The sequence below is a fragment of the Corythoichthys intestinalis genome, chromosome 9 (assembly GCF_030265065.1).
Source record: "Corythoichthys intestinalis isolate RoL2023-P3 chromosome 9, ASM3026506v1, whole genome shotgun sequence".
NCBI classification, from domain to species: Eukaryota; Metazoa; Chordata; class Actinopteri; order Syngnathiformes; family Syngnathidae; genus Corythoichthys; species Corythoichthys intestinalis.
In genome coordinates this window covers 58,925,157-58,942,121 of record NC_080403.1, presented here as the reverse complement: position 1 = coordinate 58,942,121, position 16,965 = coordinate 58,925,157, and the positions used below count along the sequence as shown (strand labels likewise).

At 39.9% G+C, this 16,965-nt stretch overlaps 1 protein-coding gene across 2 annotated transcripts in view; it reads right to left on the bottom strand.

Annotated features, from left to right (window-relative positions):
- Positions 1-16,965, bottom strand: part of rassf5 (Ras association domain family member 5) — a 70,227-nt gene that overhangs the window by 42,389 nt on the left and 10,873 nt on the right. The window contains exon 1 of one of the 2 annotated variants that reach the window (XM_057845081.1): positions 15,111-15,472. The exons of the other annotated variant lie outside the window; for it this stretch is intronic. Coding sequence (XP_057701064.1) covers positions 15,111-15,411 — 301 coding nt within the window. The 5' untranslated portion in view covers positions 15,412-15,472. Of the gene's footprint in view, positions 1-15,110; positions 15,473-16,965 lie in introns of those variants that run through there. 2 annotated transcript variants of the gene reach the window in all.

Below are 16,965 nucleotides of genomic sequence, written 5' to 3'. Positions count from 1 at the left end.
TCCCCAGCCAAGGGGGGCAGAACGAGTCAGCTCATTCTATCCCTCCTCCCAGCAAAGGGGCTGTCTTCATACCCCCGGGATCCAGGGTGGTCTCCCGGGCCACCCGCACCTCCATCAGAACACTACTTTTGTCCAAATGACATCATACATGTTTTTTTTATGCCTTCGTAAATTTAGTTTATAGTTATATTTATCCTTTTTTTAGGGAATATGTGTTTAAGAGAATTGTAAAAAAAAAAAAAAAATTGCATTTTATAGCACTTAAGCGATTGGAGTTTTGCTATGCAAGTTAGCCAATTGGGTCTCGATTGGATCTTTCCTAGATTGACATGTGGAATATATATGGAACAATCAGTCCGGCTTGCCAGGTTACAAAAAATGTGTCAGATTGTGAATTCTTGCGTTGTCCTGTGTGACTAGAAAAGGGTTCACATATGGTTTAGGGGGTCTTGTAAGAAAAGTGGCTATGTGTGACAAGAGGATGCGAGTGATGGAGAACCGGGAGTGACGGGTCAGGGATGCAGCGTCAAAAAAGTGTCAGGGGGAAAGGCCAGCTTTCAGATATAAGCAATTGTCTTGCGCTCACCTCTGTTTGGAGGTCACTGCAGAAAGACAGCAGAGAAAGGAAACACAAAGAGGAAAGGAATAGAGAAACTCCTTTCCTGCCTCCATTTAGTATGATCTCATTTGAAAACTGAAAAGTGCAATTTCTGGAGAAACTGCCAGGGTACCTTTGCTGTGATCGTTGGTACATGGGGTCACTTTCTGTTGATTTGGCCTTTCAGATTTACTTTCTATTTATTTTGAGGCATTTCAGGGTCCTGTCTACATTGAGTCAATTCCTGTTGATATAGGCGCATTTCTGGGTCACTTGCTGTTAATATTAGATCACTCTGTGTAGATTTGGGGGCATGGAGGTACACAACCATCAATTGCATACACGTACATGGCCGTCAATGGCAAGGAGGGTCCCATTCATATATCAGTGGGCTTTAAGAGGACGTTTTTGGTCAAGAATCCCAATCACCAATAGAGATCTCTTTTCGGGTGTGTCAATGTATATTTTTGCAGGCTTTTTTGTTAGGGATGGGAATTGATAGGATTTTTACGATTCCGATTCCATTATCGATATTGCTTAACGATTCGATTCTTTATCGTTTCTAATTTCGGGAAAAAGAAGAACAAACATTTTGATTGGCATCAAGTTTGTTTAATCAGAAGTCACAACCTTACAAACTCACAACGAGGTCAAAAGAGGCCCAAAGCCTCAATGTTAACTGAGGCAATAAGTGGCAAATGCACAAGAATGTGTAACATTTTACTGAAACATTTTTCTAATACAAATAAAAAATATTGGTAGATTTTGGCATATAGGTCGTTGTTCTGCCTTTGGCAATGTCCCCAAACTTTTTCCTGTGAGGGCCAAATAACTTTTCCCTTTTCTGATGAGAGGCCGGGGTCAGTTTGTAACAGAAAAAGTGTGACGATTGCAGGAGTGTGTAAATGTAAAAAAATTATTGTTTTTCAGAAAGCCACAATCAAAATAACCTTCTGTGGAACTTCACGGAACAAAAGCAAATAAAATAAAAAAAATAATATAATAATAATAAATAATAATAGCACTATTAATTAAATAGATAATAACCAAATAACCCTCTCTGAGTTATTCACTGAAAAAGGCCAGGAAATAAATAACACTACTGAGGGAGAAAAAAACAAAACAAATTCAAAATGCTCTCTGGAATTGTTCAGGGGGACGGACCAAATATGGAGCCGCGGGCCGTAGTTTGGGAACCCCTGTTTTTATTTACCAGTATATTGAAATGCATGACTTTTAGTTTTTATGGCGCTTTCACGCTCAAGTGGCGGCGCCCTTGCGCTTCCTCACGCGAAGAAGAGCGCGCTTACACGCGAAGAAGAAGAAATGCCGCATCCAAGCGAGTGAGCGAGTTAGTGAGAAAGGGAAACACTGCCACGAGCCAACGTTCTTTGTTAATGTTTGTAAAAACATCTACAGAGCCAACGCCTGTAGGTATCATCTTCTGTGTTGTTGTTGTGTGTTTCCACTCGCGATCGGACACTTAAATCCAGTTGTGTAGTGGTTTAAACGATGTGCTAATGCTAGCGAACGCATGCTAACTGTTTGTTATGACTGTGTTAGCAGCTAATCATCGCTGATTTACATTGATGCAAACCTGTTTGTTATTGGGGACGAAATTGATTTGTTTCATTTCTATTTTTAGTTTCAAGTGATGGTTGAATAAAGTCAGCAAATTATTATACCAACGTCTTCTGCATCGTCATTTGGGAGTTTAGCTAGCTGTATAGCCTTAGCGTCTCGGTGAGGACAGTGCAGTCTATTTCCTCCCGATGCAGTTATTTCCATCTCACAATGACTGCAAGTCGCTTTGTTGTAATTTTTCCTCGTGAAGTGAAGACACACTTTCGAGCGTTCGAACCTACGTGCTGTCATTGTTATGTTTACGGCGGCAATGCTCGTGCTAAACTATCGTAACCTTTCATTTTCACCCTTTTTCCTGGTGAAGTGTAGCCAAACTTTGAAGCGAGTGGTTCTTGGCGCCATGCTAGTTTGATGCGTCTGGACAACAAGACACGTCACGACGCAATATGCGTCTTTAGGGATCGTTAAGGCTTTTTCATTGTGATGTCGAGGCCTCGAAACATTCGGAACCGGTTACGAATTGGAATCGGATTTCGATTCCCATCCCTACTTTTTGTATTGGCAATCAATGGAAATGAACGTGCCATTGAAAGTCAATTGGAAATTTTGGCCATTTGAAATGAATGGCAAAGTTTTTGTGGCCCTTAGCGTCCAGAATTTTTGATGTGGAAATGATGTGATTTGGACAAAATCTGTAGAAGTAGTGTTTTGAAATGTTACTTTTTGCGTCGAACAAAATAGTGGCTCTCTTGCATGAGAATTCCAGTTGTTTTTGTCTTTGAGTGGTGTCAGTGAAAAGAAAAAAGAAATATCATAGATAATAGTGGCTCATCCCGAATTACTACTTCAAGAAAAACAGACCGAGAAATTGGCGCGGTAGCATTTGACTCCGGTATGACCGTTATTGTTGGCTGGCTCATCTAAAACCTCGGGTGGAGCGGTTCACCGTCTCAGACCGTGTTGAGTGACGTGTGAGGAAAACACTCGGGAGAGGTGGAAATTTTCCTTTGTGACGCGCCCACAGTGAAATAGATAACGCTTCTGCCGGCTAATCCACCGCAATATTCCCACAGCTAGAAGATAAAGACATGCGGGTCATCAATTTGTATTGCAGTAAATAACAACGAGACTTAAAGAGTGTCGACATATTTGATCACTTAGTTTGCCCTACCAGGGGAAATTACAGTAGGAAATGCAGAATATCAAATGACAACGACGCACTAGATTGAATAAAGTCTAAAGATAGTAAAAAAACACATGTTTACAGCAAAGACAAAAAACAAAAATCAAATCATAGAAGACATCACTCCATCAAAAGTCCTAGTTGTGATACCAAATGAGGTAACCACAGTATTAAAAATCCAAAATCATATGATGCAGTGCAGTATGACCGTAATTTTCGCACTACAACGCGCACCTGACTATAAACAGCACCCTTGAAACCACACTGGACTATAAACTTCCCTGTATTATGCAATATTTACACCAAAAGATATTAACCGGTAACACTTTTTTAACAGCGGCATCATACAACTGTCATAAGACCAAATGAACCACCATGAAGCTTGGAACCAATTGGCTGCAAAGCTTCATTGCTTCAAAAGCTTCATTTGGCCATCACTGATACCCTGGGGAGACAGTCAACCTCTGCTACCACCTGCTGTCAACAATGTTATCGTCCAACATGCCTCCTAGCATGCAATGCAGCGCTACAGAGGTAAATAACAATCAAAATTCATGTTCTCTGCCAATTATTTTTTCAGCTAATGTTTCAGTTGTCATTAATCGCTAGTTAAGGTTTTTGGTAACACTTTATTTGACAGTGGCGCTATAAGACTGTCATTAGACAATCATAATTATGACATGACACTGTCATGAGCATTAATGAATGCTTTTAACAGATGTCATTTAATGTTATCTGGCAAATTATGTCACTTTTGAATGGATGTAAAAGTTCCAAGACGGACATAAATGGAGTTAGTGACATCATTTGCCGGATGACAGTTAATGAGATCTGTCATAAGCATTCAGTAATGCCCATGATAGTGTCATGTCATAATTATGACGGTCTTATGACAGTCTTTTGACGCTGCTGTCAAATGAAGTGTTACCTAATAACCCAAATAAATCAACAAATATGCCGCACTGGACTAGAAGCCGCAGGATTCAAAATGAAGGAAAAAAGTAGTGTCTTATAGTCCAAAAATTACGGTAAATGACTGTACTCTGACACTGTAATCCCCAAAAAGATTATTATTGTTGCAAACATTGCTGTTTGTCTTTGGTTTCCTGCGTGTATAGGTTGATGTTGTGTGTTGATATATTACACAGTCTTCCCAAGCAAAAGACCACCATCATTCCAGTTAGACTACTTCTAAATGGGCACTCCCTCTCTTTCTCAGAGAAAAGTGATGATGTAGTTATACAATGAAACACAAACAAAGCAGACAGTGAGGGTGCATTAGGACCTGTAAAATCTACTGAGCTCCAAAAAAGAGCTATACTGACAAACACAATAATAATATAATGTAGCGCTGCAACGATTAATGGATTAAATCAAGTAATTTGATTAGAAAAAAGCTTAGAATCAAATTTTGCTGCTTCGAGGATTCATTTATAATTAGAGCGGCATCGTAATGGTTTATTTTGAAAGTGTTTGGATTTACTGGTATTGATTTGGGTGGATACACTGCCCTCTAGTGGCAACGGTGAATATGACATAACTCATCTACATGACTGGATCCAGCTGCTCCCTGTTAAGACCAACATAAGTTTGTACCTTTGTGTTTGTTCGTAATTTAGTTAGAAGTGTATTCAGCAGTTTTTTTGAGGGAATATGTGTTTGAAGAATTTGTTAAGAGCATTGTTTAAAAAAAAAAAAACCTTAACATTTTATAGCATTTAAGCTATTGGACTTTTAGCCAATTATTCTTTAATTAGGCCCCGAGCAGCAACCGGCGCTAGAGCCCTATTGGAATGCAAAAGATTATTATTTTTTCTTCTTCATGGCAAATGAAAATGTCACCAAAATTTGCACATGCATGCGGCTTCGAGTAAATTTCGATAATTTTGCAACGTTGCGAAAAAATGCCTTTTTGTCTCACAAGTTTTGAACAGTCATAACTTGGCAGATATACAACAAATCTGGGCCAAACTTCCCGTACTTGTTGAGAGTCATACCTTGAAAGGTCCTGTAGGGGTCATTTGCATCAACCCCACAGCACCAACTAGTGGCGACAGAAAGAATTTTTCAAAAAGGCCTCTCCTATTAGGTTTTTTCAACGGAGAGCGATGAAATTTTGGTCGATACCTTGTGCAAACTGCTCCAAAAAGTCTCCTGCACCCATATTCCAAACCCAACAGGAAATCGGCTATTTGGGATTGAATGTGAAATTTATATCGAGTTACAAGGTGCATATCTGAGACATTTGGCCCCTAGGGAGTAAGTCTGATCCTCCTCAAAATTGGTAAGACATTTCATGAGACATATGAGATCTTACGTTTTCAAAATGGTGAGTTTTCATTTGCGTGCCTGACCGGGGTGGGGTGCTATAGTCGGTCCTAGGTGTGTGAATGTACTTTCAATCCCCCCCAAAAAAGAAGCGAGTTTCGAGCAAGTGCAACCCGCGTGAATCCGAGTTGCGCCAAACTGCGAGGGCCCATTCAGTCTTGCTTGTAGATCTAGTTGTACTTAGACCCTCATTAATTATTTTTATACCGTTTTGGGCTACGATCAGGTATTTTAATTGGTTTTAAAATGCATTTATTGCTCTAGTGAAATGAAAGTGCAATTTTGCATAGTTTGATAAAACACTTTTATTTTGTATTCACCTTTAAATGCTCTTTTAAAGGTGCAATCTTAGCAAGCCTTTGTTTTACATCTCCTAAAATTTATGATTCTGGAACGCATGAAACGTTTCTAATCCGATGACTCGATTATTCAAACTAACTGATAAGATTAATCAATGACTTAAATAATCGATAGCTGCGGCCCTAATGTGATGTATTTACTTGATGATGCCACATCAGAGAAGTGATGTCCTGGAGAGAGATGCATCGTTTGCCAAACAGAAATTCATTCAACGTGTCAAATTCTTGAAAGTATATTGGAATGTTTAGTATATTTGTTCTCATTTTAAACAATGACCTGTCAGAAAGTGGTATGATTCATGGGGAAGTTCCTGGTAATGATGCACAACCCTAAACTAAATTAAAACAAAATCAATACTAAAATATGGAATGCTTCATGTGGAGTCGAGAATTTCCAAAATGTTCTACAGATGTGACGAGTGATCGAGGATTGTGGGTGGTGTGGAACAGCGGGTGTCAAACGGGTACCTCGTAGCACGTTCGTATTGCAAATGGACTGAAATTAACAGGAAGAGACATGTAAATGCCTCAAAATCAGCAGGAAGTAACCAAAAATAAACAGTAATTGACCCAAAATTGCCCTACAAATCAACAAGAAGTGAACTATAAATTAAGACAAAAATGAAAAGCGCTGTCAAAAACAACACTGCTGGAGAATTGCGGTTTTATTATAGGCAAGCTGTTTGAGAGCCGGCATCTGATTGACAGTAAACAAATGAAAGGTCACATTGGGTTGGGAAGAATTCAGCTGTTTGGAATCCACATTAAAAGGGGAGGTTTCTTGACACATTTCTATTGACAAGGGAAGTTCATTACAAACAAATGGTGCTCTGGAACATATATCCTTGAGGAACACCATCAGACATTTAAATATGCCATGTCTCCCCTCATGCTTATACTGATTATTTTACATTTTTAAAATTGCTCCATTGCTGGTCTTGAGTCTATAATACAGCCGGTGGGCATCTGTACACGTGAACTGCGCTCTAAGAAGAACATTTCAAGACATACTCAGGTTTCACACACTCTACTCATGCATTGACTTCATAATGTATTGACCGGTCAGATCGGTCATGCACTGCACCTCGCATTCAAGTCAGGGGTCGCCCACATCAAGAGGAGCTATTCACAAACACACGCACGCAGCGATCTAACGCCGGATTTCTATTGAAAAAGTACAAAAGCTGTACTGCATACAAGCAGGAAGGTTTGTCTCAGGAGTGATTTGTTCAAGGATTCAAGGTCATTATTATATTTTTTTTGTACCATGCATGCATTTTGTAACGTGAAAAAAATCACTGGGAGAAATTAGCCGCTACTGCACTAGCATCGTAGTTCACAATATTTACGTAAAATAAATGCTAACTGCACGTTTGCTTTTTTTTTTTTTTGCTTTTAACCAAGAATCCAGACGGTTTTACATCCATATCTATAAAGAATTTGGGGATTTAAGCATTTATTCACAAGATTTTCACCGGAAAAAAATCTTTGTCTGTGATATGGCGACCGCTAATTTGCTCACTGACTAGCATTGTGGTTCGACGTTCATTCATTTTCCATGCCGCTTTTCCTCACGAGGGTCGCGGTGTGGTTCGACATATTTACGTTAAATGCTAACTGCACGTTTTTTTGTTGTTGCTTTTAACCAAGAATCAAGACTGTTTTACATCCATATCTATAAAGAATTCGGGGATTTAAGCTTTTACTCACAAGAATTTTCAACGAAAAAGCTGTTTACATCAGGCGGCCGCTAGCTACATTTACTAACAGATAGCATTGTACTTTGACATATTTATGTAAGATAAATGCTAACTGCACATTGTTTTTTTCTTTTAACCAAGAATCGAGACTTTTTTATGTCCATATCTATAAAGAATTCGAGGATTTAAGCATTTATTCACAAGAATTTTCAACGAAAAAAGCTCTTTGTCTGTGATTCCACTCGGTCAGCTTTGACGACCTCACCAACAATGCGGGCCCCCTATTTATCGGCCCCGTGCCCTGTCAATACATTATGAAGTATACGACTCATGATTCTTTGGAAGCCTAACGAGGCGGAATGTTTTATCTTTCGTAATGTGAGTTGGCGTGTTTAAGAAGCTTGGAATGAAAATAGTGCTGCAACGATTAATTGATTAACTCGAGTTATTCCATTAGGAAAAAAATCGAGGATTCGTTTATTTAGAGTGGCGTTGTTGTAATGGTTTGTTGCCCTCCAGTGGCAACAGTGAATATGACATAACTCATTTAACATGAATCCGGCTGTTCCCTGTTAAGACCAACATAAGGCAAGTTGTTGTTTAAGCTAATGTTTTTTTTATGCATTCGTAATTTTGTTTATAAGTATATTTAGCAGTTTTTTTCTGGGAATGTGTGTTTGAGCGATTTGTTTATAGCGTTTAAGCTAGTTGACTTTTGCTCTGCAAATTAGCCAGTTGTTCTTTTGTTCTACTTAGCTCCTCATATATTTATTTATTTTCTATACAATTTGAAGGTAAACTCAGGTAATTCATTTTTAAATGTTTTTATTGCTCGTGAAATGAAAGTGCAATTCTGCATAGTTTGACGAAACACTCGATAAGGAATTATATTTTGTATTCGCATTTAATGCCATAAGTGGATTTTACGCCAGCCCCCCGGTGGCCGAAACGTGTCATTGCATATAATTGACTTTCCTATAAATGATTTTAAAATTGAGAATTTTCCGGTAAAATATAGTCTATAAAAGTTGTAAAGCGATAAAAATAAACAACAAAAATGAATGAAATGAACAAAAAATAATGGGTCAAAATTATTTTTCGAACAGATCATGGGACTATTGTAATGATATGCAAATCGTATCTGCATTTTTGATTGACGTCTGCTCGTCACAGCACAATGAAGTCAGAGATACGCAGCGAACTCGAGACAGCTGATAAAAAGCCCGCCAGTGGACAGTTGATGTTGATGATGCCTCTCTTCTGTTCTGTAACTAAAGATCTGTCAGTCAACCCTTTCAGTAAGTTGTCTTAACGACACGGCGAAGACATAAACAGTGAGAGAGCGGCGTGCAGTTGTTGTATGCAGCTACCATGGCAGAATGTGTCTGACGAGAACTTTTCTACATGTCCGTCCATGATCAAACGTAAGTGATTAGTCCTTTATTTAAAGAAAGTTTGTAGTGTTTACTTTGTAACCGCTGCATTCGCGGCCATTTTTAACACAAAGTTGCAATTTTAGATGGGTTGCAAAATTTGACAGAACACCGGTGGGCATACTATATTCAATGGATGACGATCTTGGCGAAAAGTATAGCTGTCCTAAGCGGCCTGATTTAAAATCCCCCTTAAAAATGATGGGAAACAAACAAACAAAAAAGTTTATTTTCAACTTATTATTATAATTATTCCTGGAAGTTAATTTTTTTGCTGAAACTACATTTCGGATTCATCAACATGTTGTGTCCCCCCTGCCCCAAAAGTCAAACTACGCCTATGTTTAATGCTCTTTTGAAACGGCAATCTTAGCAAGCCTTTGTTTTACATCTCGTAAATGTTATTCTACATCAAATGTTCCTAATCCGATCACTCAAACTAACTAATTGATAGATTAATCGATTACTTAAATAATTGGTAGCTGCAGCCCTAAAAGAAAGACTTTTGTTCCACCCTGCCTCTCTAAAGACTACAGACAGTAGGTGTGGGACAGGGAAAGATGGAGATGAGCCTGGTTCTCGGGGTCATGGAGGATGTCTGCGTGGCACCAGATAACTGCACGATGGGGTTGCATTGTTGTTTCACCATATCGGTGTGAGGGAGGGGTAAATCTGAGGTTAAGCAACTCTAAATCACGAGCGATTCTATTAAAACAGTCGCTAATGAACCCAAAAGGGGTATTATAAAGGAATTAAGAGCAGCTTTTAGCCGGTCTGATCCCATCATAGCTCATTTGGAAGCACCCTCCATATTCTGGGCACAGCTAATGCATCCTATCCCTCACTCTATCACAAGGAATCCATTAAACGGATGCACTTACACATTGTTGCTTGCTGTCTTAATAAGAGCTCACCTAACAAGCGTGAGGTAACAAACCGTCTTAAGATTCTGTATTTGACGGATGCTCTGCATCCTCTTCCTCTCTGTCAATGCTAGCTAGCATATGTCAGGCAACAGATGCAGACTTTACCAAACAAACAAGAGGAAATCTAATTGTGTTTGTTCGGGCCAGAGCTGTAAACCAATGCAGCTGAAGGCTCAGATTGGTGCATGCACGGGGGTGGTATGATCGCAGTCATCACACCATTGCTTTTGTTGTTCATTTCACAGTTCGTTTTCATCTCAAGTCTTTTGAACAATTGCATATTTTTACACCCGAGTCACCCGATTTTGAGAATCTGCCGGTACAGTCCCGATCTGATACCGGGGAAAAAAGTTTAATTTGAACCAAAGTTCCAAATATGTTACAGTATTGCACTGTTTACAATACCTCCTCCTCTTCTGCTTTTTCCAGGAGTGTTGCAGAGTATAAAACGTAAATGTTTCTTTTGCAATGCCATTGTATTTCTGGATTATTTTGTTACTTTTTAGCCCTTAAAAAAATTATATACATATGGCAGAAAATCCCGACAATTAATTTGAATTTTTTTATTTTTATTTTTTTTAACCTGTCCTGTTCAGCTGTTTGGCACAGAGAATGGAAGTCTAAGTGCCAGGACGGTCTGAACAGTTAAACCCAGACAATTCTGAAAAAACGGTTTCTGCTCTTGCAGCCCTTTTTAAAAGAAATTGCTGTATTTTAAGCCAAAACAACTGTTGTGTTTGATGGAACAATATGTCTATATGCTGCCATAGCAGATTCATGGCGCATGAAGCCCCCGAACTAGTTTTAATTTGTCCGTTTTACCCCGAAAACCCCCGTTTACAGACGTCGCGCAACCGCTTTTGTTTCAACCCAGCCATAAAAAGCTCAGTAATTATATTTATTATTCGAAATGTCTGTCATTTTTAGCTTAGAATCATTAATTGATGTAAATGGTGTCTGTAAATAAGTCACGGATATCTACCTTATAACTATCGCTTAATTGTATTATTTTTCATTAATGTCACATTTTCCCCAATATTTTAGATGATAAATAATCGATCCAAACAAAGAAAAATTGGAGAAAAAAAACGTTTAAAGGGTAAATATATGTAAATGAAATCTCAACCATTCCTAGATGTCTGTGATTTCTGCATCCTTGTTATATTCCCATGTTTCAGCCATAAAATCCCCCCAAAATGCAGCTGTGGCCATTCACAGCGCTGTCTTGACACTCTGTGATACATGCTACATGGAATTTTTGGATCGAAAAGAGGCATGTACGCAATAATATCTCGTTAAAATCATGGCGTCTTTAATTATGCTCTAACCTCCAGTTAGGGTTTTGCTGTTAATTTTTAAATGCCCTCCTGTTCAAAATTTTTCTTCCACCCGAAAATTGAGATTTTAAGCTTTCCAATGATCTATCACAAATACAATCTTGTTTTCTCTGGTAATCTTTCAAAAAAGAACATGCCGATCAAACACTGCTGCTATGGAACTTCTAGAAACGACTCTAGACATTACGATATACGAAGGATGTTTTCTTCATACGTTTCCCGAAACCCAAAACTGGAAGAATGGATCAACTTGCGCGGATGTCCAAAAGACCAGTTTAACGCCAGCAAAGTGAAACCATTCATATTTCATATGCAGTCAACTTTTTGTCGGGGCCATGGTCCTACAGAGGACAAAGAGGTTTTTTTTTTTTTTTTAGCGTGGCATTTTCCTGTCTGACAATGAATGACCTGAAAAAAATTTAAATGGTATCTTGACTGCCACTGTTACCTTTTCTATAGTAAAAAACAACTTTAGTAACAGGGAAGTGTAAATAAATGATAGAATTAAGATGTTATTCATTAAAAAATTAAAAAGTGTTCGTTGGCTGTCACTGAGTAGCATTTGCGATCGCTACACAAAAATAGCAATGCAAATTACCCCCAAGAACGGTCAGAGATGGAAGACGACCAAAGGGTATTAGAAAGACAGGGCATATGGTGGTAAAGGATAGATTGTTCAAACAGGAGAATGCCATTGTCAGTGGCATAAGCCAATACACACAAGAAAAAGGTGTCGATAAAAAAGATAACTTTGGATCAGGCCAGCTCTTTTTCAGTCTTCGATACTCAAGCCATCTCTTTAACTGAACATTTGTATGTTCTTTACCAGTGAATTTGGCACCAGGGGCATCATTTTTGGACAGAATTGGTAGGTTTAGCTCAGTAAACATCTCCTTCGTACACCATTTACATGAATCTAGCATGAGAGGCAAATGCAAGTTTGACACCCCCTCTCCCCCAGCAACAATTGCTAACGTCATGAATATTAATGAGCCAAGGTGACGTGTTGCTTGCGGTACGCCGTTGGGCTCAAAAGTTGAATCAGAGATCCAAATCCTTTGGGACTAAAATCGGTTTGAATTTCTCTCAGCTCCCAAAGCAATCTTTTCAACCAGTTTTCTGTGTCACAGATGTCAAGTCTATGGGGGAAAAGTCATGTAGGCCAATGCTTCATGCGGTGACACCGTCCTTATAATTACACAGTTTGGCAACGATGTTACGTTAGCTTTAAAGGCCTGTTTTATTATTAGCTTTTTTTCAACTCAGTTCACAGGATGGTAACTGAGCCATCCCCATGGCAACCCAGAAGAGAAGACATTTCTTCCGAGTCATCATGTCTGACCACTAAAGTCACCAACTTCAATGGTAGTGTTTCAGAAAGTTTTCTTCTGCGCGTGTGATGAAAGATAATGATAGGATAGTACAGAAGGAGGATTCCTTACAGGGAGCGCCATCTAAAAATATCCATTATCTTCGTGCGGTTGCCTGCGCTATTGATCCTCTTTCTAAAGCCTTTTGTGAATGCGTCGTGACATCACTTAGGGGAGTCCCGTTTTCTTTGATTGAGATCTTATCAGGTTTGCACAGTAGGGGCTCGATACTGTCAAATTATGGCTGCTTCTCTTGAAGCTAATTTTAGGGATATAGTCATGAAAACCTGAAATACTTTATTCTTCGTTGATGCTAGCTTTGCATGCCATGCAAAAGCCACCATCTTTTCACATTTTTTTTCTTCTTCAGCGGGCCACCTAGGCCACACTGACCTGTTCAAACACCAAAATGACTGGAATTCCTTCACGACCCAGACTTTCTTTTTGTTTAACGTTTGCTCAAAATGGATTTTTAAAACAAAATTTCTATACTTGTCCTACGATTTTTTCCCCAAATCACATCATTTATGTCATAAAACAAAATGGCCAAAATTCCCCATTGATTTTCAATGGCACAAAAACATTTCCCTTCATTCCCATTGATTTCCAATGCAACAATCTACACTGACACACCCAAAAATAGATCGAATGGGACCAGTGTTGTTTTTTGTCAACAATGACCAGAGGGTAGAGTAGCCAAAAATTTGACTCAAGTAAGAGCAGCGTTTTTTAAACAAAGGTATTTTTTTTTCTCTCGGCACAAACCTATCTATATGAACCATTGTTATACTAAAACTGTACAATAACCCATTACATAACCGCATTAAGCCAAAGAAAGAAAAAATCTTTAAAGAGAAAAAACAGTAATGACGCATTATTCGTCCAAAGAACATGTGTGCCCTACCCTCTAGTGGAGAAAATAGTTCCTAGTTTGAATAGTGAATACTGTAGTTCCTTCATAGTAGTTCATGTAGTTCCTTACTATTATGAAATTAAAAGGATCATATCTCCGATTTTCCATTGACAATCAGTGCCAAATAAAAATTGGGAGAGAGTTTTAAATTCGCACTTTCGATTCATGTTGAGGGCAGCGCTCTATGTCAAATACTTTTGTTACGGTGCTTTAAAGGGTACCTTGGTTAGAAAGACATGTAGTGCTTAAAAAATGTTAGTACAGGTTACAATAATTTGATATTAAAACCCCTTATGTTTTCGTTTTGTTTGACAGCCCTACTCATCAAGGGTAAATGTCCTTTTTGACATAGCTTTCATGAGAATTACCAGTATGTGGCAATATATTGTTTTGTTTTTTCAATTTGGAACTTGAGCGGTCAATCTCTTGCTGTGGAAGCCAATCAATAAAACTGCAGCGGCCAGCATTTTTTTCCCTTTGCTGGTCACAGTTTGTGCTAGAGTTACATTAAGCATTCATCAATCAGCAGCAGTTGAGATTTGGAAACAAGGGGTAAAGAACTTTTTTTGTCGCGTTTTCCACGTCTCCCTCCTCCGACACACTTGAATCAAATAATCAGGATCGTTATCAGGGTCCCGGAGAGCTTGCTGATGACATCATCGTTTGATTCAGGTGTGTTAGGCGAGAGAGACTTGGAAAATACGACATGAAAATGAGGTGGCGTCCAGGTCCGGATTTGGTCAACCCTGGTAAATCGGGTCACTTTTTTGGGACATGGAGGAATATGGTCGTCACTGGCATCAAGGGTCCCTGTCGAATATCAGTGGAATTTATTGCCATGTTTTTGGTCCAAAAATAACAATAGACCACATATAGAAGAGTTTTTGGGTGTGCCAATGTTGAGTTTTGCAGGTTTTTGCTTTGGAAATCAATGGAAGATTTTGTTCCATAGAAATGAATTGCAGATAGGGCTATTGGAAATGAATGGAAAATGTTGGCCATTAGAATGAATGGGTATGTTTTGGGCAAATCTTGGGGCAAAAATCGTATACAACTTTTGTGCTCCTATAGTCTTGAATGTTTTGATCTGTAACCCAAGTTATTATCGATTTGCAAGATATATTTAGCACGTTTTCTCTATCTGTCTCTATTCATTTGTTCTGTTGACTGGACAACTCTGCTGATTCCAGCACATTTGTACAGCCTGTTCACACATGACGGTGCACAGAAAGTGAGCAGACAGAGAACAGTAGCACAGTCCCCAGATGTGGAAGTATTACGGGCCACAGCTCAACAAGCTAACTCATCACTTTTCCCCTTTGGGAAACAAAAGGCCACAACGCCGGCGACTTTTTACTCTCAGCTTTCGGCGGTCATACCTGAGGTGGCGAGCAGCGACCCGTTGGAGGCCGATCGTCGAAGGATCCTCAGGCCGTCGCTCCACGACCGAGACTTGGGCAACCTCTTTAAAAGTCGTCCCAGCCGGCGCGATACCTGGCCGAAGCAGGCGCCGCTGGCCTCCCTCTCAGAGTCCCCCCGCCCCTCCTCCGGGCGAAGAGTCACCTGACCTAGGAACGTTCTGCCCGAAGCGACGCCTTGGGTTTTGCCGGTCCTGCCCTCTCCGGCCGCCTCTGTTATCTGCGCCGCGGACGGAGCGCGGTGGCACCATCTGGAGGGCATGGTCCCGTAACCTTCGCTGGCCCGTCTCTGATGCCCCCGTCCGCCCCCCAGAGGGCTGCCCCGACGCCATCCCCCCCACGGCCCCCCTCCGCCATCCCAGCGCAGCCACTCTGCCACCGGTGCCACGCTTCGATAAAGGAGACCCTTCTGCGCTCGCTCTGCCACCCCTCCGCCGGTACTCCGCACTTTCCTATTGCTATGTTTGCTCAGACCTCCGAGCCGCTACCTTTGCCTCCTCCGTGGTCCGATCGCCGTGATATCAACGCTCCTCTGCCGGTCTGTACTGCAGCACCCACTCTCTGCAGTGCTGTGCGGGCAGCTTAAAGAGACAGAGACCCCCACATGTGATAGCAGCGTCATTGCATAAAGCAGCTCTCTCCTTCCTGCAGGAGAGTTCACCTTCCTCATTCCTGCAGCAGAGCCGAGAACCATACGTGATATTTGACATGTGGCAAAATCCATTTTGCCACGTGGCATTTTTTTTGCCATGTGGCCAAATGGATTTTGCCATGTGGCAATTTTTTTGCCATGTGGCATAATGTGGCATTTTTTGCCATGTGGCAAAATGGATTTTGCCATATGGCTTTTTTTTTTTTTTTTTTTTGCCATGTGGCAAAATGGATTTTCATTTTGTTTTGCCATGTGGCAAAATGAATTTTGCCAATTTTTTTCAAAATTTTCCATTCATTTTAAATGGCAGAAAAACATATGTGGCTGTGATTTGTGACCATACACTTTACATTAGAGCGCACTGAACACCCAAGTCAGGCTATGTCAATGACGGGTATGCACGTCCAAATTTTCCATTCATATTAAATGGCAGAAAAGCGTGTGGCTGTGATTTTTGGCCAGCCACTTACCATTACAGCTCATTGATATTCAACTGGCACCCAACCTAGCCTTTGCCATTGATGGCTATGCACGTCCAAATTTTCCATTCATATTAAATGGCAGAAAAACATGTGTAGCTGTGATTTTTGACCATTACAGCCATTACTTCACTTTACAGCGCACTGACTTTCAACTGGCAACCAAGTCAGGCTAAGCCATTGACGGCTATGCACGTCCAAATTTTCCAAAATCCAAATCCATTTTGCCACATACCGAAAAAAATGCCACATGTCAAAATCCATTTTGCCACATGCCAAAAAAATGCCACATGGCAAAATCCATTTGGCCACATGGCAAATACCACTTTTGGTTCTCGCTGTCTCTCCATTGCTGCTTATTGATGGTAGCTTTGCATGTCATGCAAAAGCTACTACCATCTATAATACTCTTTTTTTCTTTTTCAATGGTGTTTCTTTCCAGCCAAAACTCTTAGACCAGGGGTCAGTAACCTTAGATACTCGAAGAGCCATTTTGACCGTCTCCCACCAAAATAAAACTAGCAGAAGCTAGAAAAGCCCTTTGACATGTAACATTTTAATAAACTGCCAACAAAAAATGTTTTAAGTTTCTCTATAGTTTGTTTATAGTCTGCACTATCATCTTCAAATTTAGAATTAGGTTTGAGAATTGTAACCATCCAATTTAAATTCAAATCATATACTT